Source organism: Aulonocara stuartgranti (assembly GCF_965226115.1).
Source record: "Aulonocara stuartgranti genome assembly, chromosome: 12".
NCBI classification, from domain to species: domain Eukaryota; kingdom Metazoa; phylum Chordata; class Actinopteri; order Cichliformes; family Cichlidae; genus Aulonocara; species Aulonocara stuartgranti.
Window position 1 is genome coordinate 29613127 of NC_138948.1, and position 12036 is coordinate 29625162.

Below are 12036 nucleotides of genomic sequence, written 5' to 3' on the forward strand. Positions count from 1 at the left end.
TCCCGTCATATAGGTTTTATTTTATTATTTAAAAAGCATATGTACAAAAATGTAAGAAGTTCAAGTCTAGACTATACATATGTTTATATATATATATTAATATATATTAATGTGTATATATATATATATATATATATATACACGCAAGGGGAACAAAAATTGCAGAGTAATCATAAAGAATATTGATTGTCTTGTATTTCCGGTGAGACTGAATGAGTCCTTTTAGTTCAACACCAGGTGTCACTTCTGCTGTGCAGTAGGAGTGCAGCGTGTTCGTCACGCAGTGTCTTATTTAGATTGCAGCAGTACTCTGACCAGCAGTCGTGGTGCTTACAGCTCCTTTCTTCCCTTGCCTGAAGAAACAAGTGAGATTATCAGTGACAAGCAACACAGACCTTTAGTTTGTCATCTTCACAGAGTTGTGCGTGCGTGTCATTCTGAATTTGGCTTACTTGTTGTGATTTTTTAGAATGTGTCGTCCAAGTGGGGACTCTGGATTCACACACTTCTTCATATCTGCTTTTGTGGTAACACTGAAAGATTTTTAAAAAGAGGTGTATTAGGAAGGAACTGGAGAACACAGCAGAATCATACCTCAGGTCATCTTGTGGACTCACATGATCTCTGTATGTGGACAGAAGATACTTGGGTAGTGTATCACTGGCTCAGTCTTGATGAGCTTTGGGCTGATCCTGCCAATGTAACTGTAACACTTGCATTTATTAGATTTGCTGGCTGGTTGTCCTGTGTAGGAAAAGACAAGAGCATTACCTGTTGATCAGCAGCCAAAATATCCATAAACAGGATGAAGGGGAAAAAAGAAACAAAGAAGGAAAAAAAATACGATTTTCACAGTACCTTGTGCACCTAGGATAAGCAGGCAGGCAACGAAGGCAGTGACTGAGTTCATAGTTGTGGCTGTAGGCAGATCCGCTGTTCACCGTTTCTGTCTTGAGTATGGCTCCTGATGCTGTGAAGCAGTAAGCAGCACGCTTATATACACTGCCTGCACAAAGTGGCCCCACCTCCAAGAGGTGTTTTGCAACATTAATTTCACTTTCCAGAATGCCTTTCACTTTCTTCTTCTTTTTCCCCTCTGCAAAGCCTGTTTCCGAGAATCGCAGCTATTGAAAAAATGCCTACAGAGGGAAATCTTTTAGGTACATAAATGACATTAATAAGACAGCTCATGACAAAAGCAACTATATATTAATTTAAACTGTTTTGTACACTGCTATCCCTTACACTTTAGCTATCACCATAAAGCTTCCAGTTGCATTTTTAATGTGAGATCTGATTTAAAAAATAAAAAAAAAACAGCAAAAATGATTTTCTCAGCTATGTAGATCTATGTGATTACGCTGACCTCTGACTGTGGCCTTCCACTTTGTCTGTTTAGGTTTTTTCTTTTTTCTCAAATGTTCTTGTTAGGCTTAAGGATTAAAGAAAACAAATATCCTGCAGAAAGGCTTTCCCCCCTGGTTTTTGTTTTTGGGAGCACTTATGCAAATATGTGATGTCTTGATAAATCAAGCAAATATTTGAAGTTTACACAGCACTATTCTCGCATGAAAATATCTTAAAAGTTTATTTTGTGACCCGGAAAGAGTAATATTTCAAACTCCGCCACTCTGTGTTCCTCCGCCACTGCCTCGTTTGAGTTTTGGACGAAATGGATTCTGGGATATTGCATTTTGTCATTTCGAGCTGATTGGAGACCAAAACAGCCAATCAGATTTTTTTTCATCCAAGTCTGTGATTGGCTGGTTTTGTGGCACAAATATAACGGTGTACAGAAAGAGTTGAGCGCGCACAGGCAGAAATATTGAGAGCACAAGTGCAAAAACTGAGTGACAGGGGCTGCTATTGTGTGTGTATGGATAATAGCAAACACAGAAATACATTTTTTGCACGCAGCAATGAATTTTGTTCACTCAAATTTAGCTTTTCTTCACTTAAAATAAATTTCTCCTCAAATTGCAACACTTACATGTGCAATTTATTTTACGTGGTGGTGTCTATGAACAAGATTGTAAAAGTTTCGAACTAACTCAATAAAAACACAGCAGTTCATGTCAGAAAGCCACTCCAGTTACAAAAATGTATTCACCAGACTGAGATTACCAAATGGTAAATGGACTGGTTCTTATATAGCATTTTTTTACTCTATCTGAACACTCATTCACACAAACACTTTTTTCTATGCTCTTTCATGCTACTACTACTAATTCATCACATACCACAAATGTCAAGCATACGAAACAGAAGGCTTTAAAGTCAGGGTACCTTTATTTAAAGTCACAATAAACATTGTACTTTTGAACTACACAGCGAGTACATAGTAATTCATTAATGTTGTACAATTTTCAGTGTTGACTCTGTGTGTCAGCAAAATAGATTTGAAATAAAACTATTTATACTGTGCACACTCTCAGCTTACATTTAAGGGGGCTGTTGAGAAAGTTTAGCCTATATATTGTGAAATGAAATATCAAGTTAATTCAGAAGCTGTGTATGTGAGCCATTTCTTCATTATCTCTTCATATATATATATATATATATATATATATATATATATATATATATATATATATATATATATATATATATATACACACATATATATATGTATATATATATACACACACATATATATGCAATACGAATAGGGGCGTAATTTCCAAGGTGGTTTAGGGGGGTTATGACCCACCCCAGTAATTAGACCCAATCAATATAACCCTCCTCAATAAAATTATGAATTATCTTGCATAAATAGGCTGTTGGTTTTCTTTGCTCATTTCAGTTATTACCAGCAAAATAGTTGAAGTTGCATCTTCAAATTGAAAGTCATCTCACTGTCTAAAAATGTATGTATTTCATCAGGTGCAACTGTTGAGTTTTTTCTGTTTACAAGTTCAGCATATGAACCAACTGTAGGCAACACCTGACGGTATGTGACAGCTCTATGTGCAAGGACTTGTATTACTCCAGTATTTGATATGCATGGATCACTCTTCGTAAGCAATACAAGTAGCTTTAATTTAGCTATGGTTCTCAGCTGATACAGTGTCCCTTCATAACACCACTAATTAGTCAAAAGTGAACAAAAAGACTAATAGAAAATAGTAAGATTTCCGGTTAGATTTTCACAGAAGGACTGCTGTTGCTGTGAGGTAACAGTACTAACCATCGTGCTGCATCTTGTTATTATTCTGGTGTAATATTTTTCATTCTTTGCATCACTGTCTCAGTCACATTTTGATCCCATGTAAATGAATTGCCTCAATTATTTTTCTGAAGTCTAGGTTTGCCTTGCCAATTGCAACACCTACAGCTGCAATTTATTTTACATGCGCTCAGAATAGTGGCACAAAAATAACGCCATACCACTCTGCCCAGCGCAGAGCACAGGGCTCGCGTGCGGAGTGAAGTGGGGGGAAAAGTGTGAGAGAGAGAAAAAAAAAAAACACGGCTCCTTATGGCTTACGTTGCTCACTTCAAAGAGTCGGCTCTAAGAGCCGTTTCGTTTGCGACCGACACATCACTAGTTTAAAGCATCTTGCCATGCGATTGCATTTGTCTCTAACCATCAGGAACCCTCACGTTAACTTTTATCGAGTGGAAAAATGTTAGCATTCATCCTGCAGCTTCACTGTTTATGTTATGCTAACATAGCTGTGTCCCTAGCGATCATGTAGCACAGCATTATATACCAGCTAGCCCAACTTCATTAACCCTACAAATGTCACTGCTGTTTAGTTTTCTGTCTTCATTTATGTTGGAAGTTATAGCAGAGCTGTACGTTTTAATAATTTCAGAAATCTTTCAGTGAGAACATGCTATATCATGCTAACTTCTGACTCTGTTAAATGTAATAAATTTTCATGGATGCCTGGATGTTAAACTTAATTGTTACACCTGGTAAAGCAGCAATGCTGTTCGTTTTATTAAAAATGAAAGAATTTAGACAGTTTTTAACTAGGGCTGTGCAATATGACCAAAATCTCACATCCTGATATAAGACATCTATCGTCCTGATAACGATATAAATCACAAAGATTTAACGTTTTCTGTAAATTCTGTGAATCTCGGGCACCTCGACTTGCGTGAAGTGTTTCCAGCTGGGCGTCATGTACCTGGAGTCGAGTGTTATAACCGATGCATTAAAGGATGCATTTTTAGACATGACTTGTAACAGTCGCCATTTTCTTTGTGAGTATTTATTACACAGCGTGCTGTGGGGAAAAGCCTGTTCTAATGTTTGAGTCCAAGGTTTATTTTTTAGCACTCTGCAGACTCTTTCACGCAATTCAGTTTAGTTTGAAAAGTCTCAACAGGATCTGGAGCTTTATTGTGAAAGGTTTATGTGGAAAATAAACAACCGGACACGTGATGGTTTTACCGTCATTGCTGCTCACGACAACGCATAAAAACCAGGCGCTTGTCTTTCCGTAGTGTGGTTATATAAAATATAAGAGAAAGAGAGAACTTTAAGAAATTAATATAGCCACTACAGTGACCATCAAAACGATGAAAAAATATTGCCATAAACAGTTTATTTTGCGACACCACGAAACAAACGATAGCGTAAAATGAAACGATAGACACTGTTATATCGTCATCCGATATATATCATTATATCGTACAAGCCTGTTTTTAACTCTCAGTGATGCCGCAGTGTTCGTTTGACTTTGGGACCTCAAGCTGACGGAGTTTTGGACCCAGATTTACGAGCACCTTAGTCCGGCAAATACGGCAATAACGACTGCCTGCTTGCACGTTCTACAAAAAAAAAAAAAGTGCTTTGGTGGGTATCTGACGGACAAACACCAAACCAGTTCCACACCACTGAAGTTGCACCATTTTTACAAACCAATTCTGTTTCATCCGTTTCACTCAACGTTCCGCTTTCCCTCTTCTCATTCTCCGTTGCTGCCATGCTTTTTCCGCAATGTGCATATGAAAACAAAGGCACTGCGCATGCGCATTTTACCCATATTCTATCGCATTATTTTATTTTCGTATCGTTGTCTAACATTGTACCGTGAATGATATAATATGGCCCAGCCCTACATGTACGTATTTAAAATAAAAATATGAGTAACTGTATTCCATTACAATTACCGTTAAAAAGGGTGGTATTCAGAATACAGTTACTTTGTTGAAATAAATGGATTACACGGTATTTTCCTGTTTCATGTTAGGCTAGGCTCTCTCTATTTTTGGTAATTCGACGCCGGTGGAAACCCAAACAAAACACACAATACGAGGCTCTAATGCATGTGTCTCAATCAGAGAGTGTTAGAGTGTTACAGGCAATAACCCTAAATTATGTAGCCTCATTGGCAGTGTAGTCCATGCTGCAGGGAGAATGGACTGCCATGTGAGCTCAAGGGAGGGAGAAAAAGGAGAGTCGAAAGAAAAGTACGAGTTGTCACCGACCACAAACGGTAGATGGAAACATGTAAATATAATAATAACCACTGCAGCCAAAAAGAGAGCCTGACGAGCCCAGTTGTAAGTAAGCTATTAAGACTCGACAGTACGCTGTGTTCGTTTTCCTCCGAAACGATAAATTCCGTTGGAGCAGCCTTTCAACGCCTCTCTCTTTCTCTCGTTAGCAAAGCTGACCCAGACAACAAAGTAAAGCTAGTTTTCGGCTACGAGCCCGACACGGAACCCGACGAATTAGCCAGAGGTCCCTTTACTACGGTTCGGAGCCGGGGACCTGTTTTATATACGCGCGGAATAGTTTTTTATACCAGAGTGCTGCAAAAACTGCAGCCTTACATAATGTCATCCCAACTGTTACTCATTTTATATTAAGATTTAAAAATCTAGTTGGTATTGGTATGGTATAGTTGAATACATTTTAAAAGTAACCTTCCCAACACTGGTCATGAAGTAACCTCTATGCTCAGTCACAACACAACTGTAATTTTGTCGCTTACTCGGCATGTTGTTTTCTAACTTCTGCTTCTGTGAAAATGACACTGACAATATATGTTGCAGCTTTTTTTTTTTTTTTAATTTTCAGTAGATTCCTCAATACAGCTAAAGAAGAGGAAATGAAATTGAAAGAAACATGCTGATGGAAAACCCCAGTCCCAGTAAACTCCGCAATGTACCTTAAAATACTAAAGTGGTGACGAAACATATATTCACATGTCATTAAATCAGATGTTTTCCAGGAAGAGTTGCTCCTGTAGTCTGAAGCTCACACTTCTAAAAATTATGACATCTGATTTGGATGCAAGTGTAGCTGTATTTGTAATTGAGGCATGTAAGTGTGCTATCACCTTGTATCTTTTTTTTTTTTTTTACCTTTTTCGCCAAACTATGAAAAAGAAATAATAAAATGTTATCTGGATTACAAAATGACAAAGCAACATTTTAATTACTTGCATGGGAGTGACCCTTGTCTAGAGCAGGACGATATAACCAAAAATATTTATCACAATATACATTTGAAAATTTGCGCTAACAATATGACTGACGATATAATTGACACTAGACAAAATGCTTTACAACTCCACAACTTTATTAGTGCAAAAAACCCCATCAATGTATTTTCACGTAAACAAGCAGCTGTTTTTTATGTGCATTAAAGTTATATAAAAATGTAACAGTGCAAATTCCTTGCTGACAGTTTAACCAAAAGGCATTTCCAGTGGAAATTGGCCGACATATCCTCAGCATATTCACATGTCATTAAATCAGATGTTTTCCCGGAAGAGTTTTGTTTTGTGGATATTATTATCCACAAAACTTAAAAAGAGGTTATACACACACAATACGGTAATATTATGTTGAAGCACAGTACGTATCACTCCGCGAGGCTCCTGCCTACGATAGCCGTAATGCTCCGACAATCCATCATGCGGTGCGGGTTCGTAGCTTAGCAAAGTCGTACTAAAACGTGACAGATTTTCCAGCGCCGTGTACCACATAAAATCATTTTGAGGTCAGTAAACACAACCAGAAGTCATACATAAGGCACACAGGATTATAAGGGGCACTGTCGATTTTCAGAAAAAACAAAGGATTGATTTTAAGTGTGCCGTATTTTCCAAACAACACGGTAATAACGACAGCCCGCTAGCATGCGCTACCAAAACTAGTGCTTTGTTGTGTATCTGACGGACGAAAGCTAAACCAGTTCCACACCACTGAAGTTTCAGCATTTTTACAAACCAATTCTGATTCATCAGTTTCATTCAACGATCCGCTTTCGCCCTTCTCATTCTCTGTTGCCGGCACACTTTTTCCGCCATGTGCATATGAAAACAAAGGCACTGCGCATGTGCGTTTTACCCATATTCTATCGCGATATTTCATTTTCTTATCGTTGCCCAACATTAGTAAAAGTAAGTAAGTATATAGCGGTTTTCACAGATAAAAATCACAAAGGAAATGAGAATATAAAAACAATATAACAGTAAATAAAACAATGTAAAACTATAAAAACAGCATAAGAAGAAATTAATCAAATGCTTTTCTAAATAAAAATGTCTTCAGCTGTTTCTTAAAAGAATCAATGGAGTCCGTGCAACGAAGAGACAGTGGGAGAGAATTCCACAACCGTGGTGCCACAACCTGAAAGGCCCGATCACCACAAGTTTTAAAACGAGTGCGCGGTACCACCAGCAGTCTCTGATCTAATGACCTTAAAGCCCGAGAAGATGCATGTGGTTTCAGCAGGTCAGATAAATATTGAGGAGCCTGACCATGTAGGGCCCTAAAGTTTAGAACTAAAATTTTAAAATGAAACCTAGGGCTGCTCGATTATGGCAAAAATGATAATCACGATTATTTTCACTGAAATTGAGATCACGATTATTTGACGATATTTATTTAACCCTTTAAGACCTACCATAGAACCAAGTCCGCCAGAGCTTTTTTTTTTTTTTTTAAATGTTGTAGTGCCATTTGTGGGAGCATTTTAAGTTGCTATACATCAATACAACTGTTATAGCCCATATTTTAAAAATGTGTATGTATTAAGTCCATAGTAACTACATTAATTGCAAAAAAGTGCAATAAACTACAAAAAAATTGAAAATCATTTTTGTTTTGTTTTTTTTACATATATTTCTACTTGGAGAAATTTAAGAGGTTTATCCCTCAAAACTTTAAATACAAAAAAGTTGCAAAAAATAGTTTACAACAACAGGAAATTTATTTTGAGTGTCTTCATAGTTTTATTTTTGGAGATACAGCAATTTTTATATACTGCAGGAAAAACAAAAAAACAATCCTATGATGCAAATTTGCAAAGCATGTGCATCAAAATAAACTATTTCCAGCAGCGCAATTCGAGTTCTAAGGCCTACAAGTAAAAAACTACATTTTCCGCGAAAATGACGTCACTTGCGATAGTTCGTGTTGATGTCTTTTTCAATGTGGGAAGTGTTAAGAACAGCTGATCAGATCGGCAAAGCGTGTTTCTGGAATATTATGTTTTTGTTCCTGCAAGCACTTTTTATGCAATTTTTGCAAAGCTATATGTGGAAGGAAACCGTGACCTAGGACAAGCTGAGGGCATAAGATGTAAATACAACTCCTCTGGTTTCATATGGAAAAAATTTTATTGTGCTAGCTTAGCGGTTCAGGTTCTACAGGGATTTAAAAATAGTTATACAAAACGAGCATGCTGCTCTGACCGGCTTTAAAGGGTTAACAATAACAATGTATTGAATAATGACTTTAAAAAATAATATAAAATAGTGTGCAAATACTGATAACAGTGCAAATGTTTGCAATATAAGAAATAAATGAAAAATGTAAACTTTGCAGTGTTGCTCTGTGGTGCAGCTACGACACCATAGCAAAGTTTACACACTGTGTCTACTTGATCCACGTCTGACTCCACGAACCCATAATGTTTCCACACCACTGAAGTTTTTTTTTTTGTTTTTTTTTTACCTCTCTTTTCAACCAACGGCAGTCCACTCCTCTCCAAATAACTTCTGCTTAGCTCTCCGAGCTTCCCTCGGGTCCTCTTAATTGTTGTGACGCGTGTTCGAAATGCAGAGCAGTGCGCTTGATTTGCCACACGGAGCAGCGCGAGAGTAAAGCATGAGGGAGGGGCTAATAATCGGCTCAGTCATTTTTAATGATCGTTGAAAGCCCAGATCGTAATCGTGATTAAAATTCGATTAATTGAGCAGCCCTAATGAAACCTAAAATTTACAGGCAACCAGTGAAGGGAGGCCAAGACTGGAGTGATATGCGATCTTCTTTTGGTGCCTGTTAAGAGACGTGCTGCAGCATTCTGCAGAGTCTGAAGACGATTTAAGGCTGATTTGTTAAAACAAGTAAAAAGGCCATTACAATAGTCTAAACGAGAAGAAATAAAAGCATGAATAATCATCTCAAGTTCAAGCTTTGATACCATTAGTCTGAGTTTAGAAATATTCCATAAATGATAAAAACAGTTTCAGACCAGCTGCTTAGAATGCTGCTCCAGCGACATCGAGCTGTCAAATATGACACCGAGGTTTCTAAGGCTTGATTTTACATAAGGGTCTAAGAAGCTGATATGCTGTCTAATTTCTGGGACCATGTGGTCTGGAGCAATAATTAGAGTTTCTGTTTTTTCAGAGTTTAGTTGGAGAAAATTGTCATATAACCATTTGTTGATTTCTGTCAGGCAATTACTTAAATTAGACAATTTATAAAACTCAGACATTTTGAAGGAACAGTATAGTTGGATGTCGTCAGCATAGAGATGATAGGAGATATATTTATAGCGCTTAATAATTTGGCCTAGGGGAAATACATAAAGTAAAAAGAGAATTGGACCCAGGATAGATCCCTGAGGTACCCCACACGGCAAAACTGTTGATTCTGATGTGACATGATTCATGCAACAGGGCTCTAGAGTGCGACCAATTTGGTCGCAAATATGACCAAATTTTTCAGTGGTGCGACTAAAAAAAAAAATTCGGTTGCACCTGTGCGACCAACTGTTCGGGTAGCAAAAAACAAAAAACAAAATCTGCAACCTTCCCTGTGGTCAACAACAGACACACATTATGCCCCTATCGTGGACTAAACCAATCAGAGATAGTAAGATAGAAGTGGGAGGTGAGTAGCTTGAATAAAGCGATATCAATTCATTAAATCCTGAATCGACTTTTAAATATAACTGTGTTTTGTGATTAAAGCTCACAAAACCACCTCTCTGATTGGCCGTGGTCCAGTTGAAAGTGCAGGTGGAAGTGGGAGGTGAGTAGCTTGAATAAAGCGATATCAATTCATTAAATCCTGAATCGACTTTTAAATATAACTGTGTTTTGTGATTAAAGCTCACAAAACCATTTCAACAACAACCAAACAGCAAATGAGAGCAGGTACACGGATTCCACACAAAGACGTAAACACAGAATGACTCGACACATCACAATCAACTTTGTCTTCCTCGGCTTTCTCACCCGACAGCCCGCAGACGGACACACTGTCGGAGCTTAGCGGTTCTGATGCGTCCGGTCCGCGCTGTGATTACGTCTTTTTGCGCTGATTCTGAGCTGCAGGTTTTGTCTCTCTCCAACCAAAATTCACCGAGCCAGCAGCAAAAGAAGCAGCAAAAGAAGCAGCAAACTGCGCTTCACATTTGATCAATGTCGTCATGAATTTTGCTGTTTTGCTTCCACGACTATTAAAATCACACTTCATGCACAGCTAGCGCTCTCTCTAACTCTCTCTGTACTTCAAGAACAGTTTCCGTCTCCAATCTCTGTTTTCTGTATTATTCATTCGCTTATTACCCACCAGTCTACCGTTGTTTACAGCACTGTAGGCTGCTGTCTTTTTCTTTTCTTTTTTTCACTTAAATGACCTCGGACGAGAAAGCCTATTTTTCTGTTGTTCAATACTGAAGAAATTTAAACTTTATATGCAGAACATTGTAGAATATTTTTAAGGTTATCTGCTATAAAAAGCCAGACCAGGAAAATCTCCTTCATGTTTTTCTGTGTTTTATTCTCAGTTACTTTCACACATAGACATCTGCTGTGATGTTCACAATTCTGATGAAGTCAGTACTGATAAATGATCAGAATTATAATATTTCTGACTGTCTGAGGCTAAGTTGAATCGAATCGGGACTTGAAAACCGGAATTGAATGGATTATAGAAAGCAGTGATGATACCCAGCCCTAGTGAGTAGCCTAGGCACGACAGAAGTGGATGTAGCTGTAATAGGAAAAGAACTATTGCTAACTTTTCTGTTAAATTAAGGCCTGATCCTTCTGAAATTCATAGCCAGTGCTCTGACACGGTGTCATCAATCTTTGAATGCTGAAAAAGCACAGTGTATCCAGAAAAACACATTATATTATATAAGTTATTATAAAATTTGTGTTCGCCTAACTTTTGTGCCGGTACGACTAACTTTTTTAAGTTAGGCGTACCGGTACGCCCATGGCAAAAAGTTAGTCTAGAGCCCTGTGCAAACAGTAAAAGATCTCTCAGACAGATATGATATAAACCATTTTAAAACAACACCAGTAATCCCAAACAAGTTCTCGAGTCTGTTTATCATGATACTGTGATCTACAGTGTCAAAAGCAGAGCTGAGATCCAACAGGATCAGCACTGTATATTCTCCAGAGTCTGCTGCCATCAAGATATCACTAGATACTCTAAGTAAGGCCGTTTCAGTGGAATGCAATTTACGAAAACCAGACTGGAAAGTGTCCATAACAGCATTTTTATCCAGGAAATAGTTAAGTTTTTCTAGTACTACTTTTTCTAAAATTTTTGATATAAAAGGCAATTTGGATATTGGCCTATAACTGTTAGGAAGAGATGGATCCAGCTGGGGTTTCTTTAATATTGGCTCAACAATAGCTTGTAAGCTGGGGACTCAGCCAGTATGAAGAGAAGTATTTATCATTTCCACAATACAGGGGCCAATTGAATCAAACACACTAGTGAAAAATGAAGATGGAGCAAAGCAGGCCTCTGATGTCTTGTAATGTAACAGGAGTAAAAGAGGACCAAGTATCAGAGGAGAGCAAGTTAAAAGTTTGA

General features: G+C 37.8%; 1 protein-coding gene across 1 annotated transcript; it reads right to left on the reverse strand.

Moving 5' to 3' along the window:
- LOC309719066 (C-X-C motif chemokine 10-like) lies at positions 1-9160 on the reverse strand. Its single transcript, XM_082554878.1, has 5 exons — positions 8926-9160; positions 859-970; positions 618-744; positions 453-533; positions 1-353 (listed from the first exon to the last, which is right to left on the reverse strand). Exons 2-5 carry the CDS (start codon positions 908-910, stop codon positions 293-295), a joined length of 321 nt encoding a protein of 106 aa, XP_082411004.1. The 5' UTR covers positions 911-970; positions 8926-9160; the 3' UTR covers positions 1-292.
- Positions 9161-12036: the final 2876 nt, after the last annotated feature.

What these genes read in the sequence shown, in the direction of transcription:
- LOC309719066 (XM_082554878.1), bottom strand. Translation starts at nt 910, where the DNA reads ATGAACTCAGTCACTGCCTTCGTTGCCTGCCTGCTTATCCTAGGTGCA. An exon ending in GCTTATCCTAGGTGCACAAG is followed by an intron (nt 745 to 858) that starts GTACTGTGAAAA and finishes TTTCCTACACAG; the next exon opens with GACAACCAGCCAGCAAATCT. An exon ending in ATTCTAAAAAATCACAACAA is followed by an intron (nt 354 to 452) that starts GTAAGCCAAATT and finishes TTGTTTCTTCAG; the next exon opens with GCAAGGGAAGAAAGGAGCTG.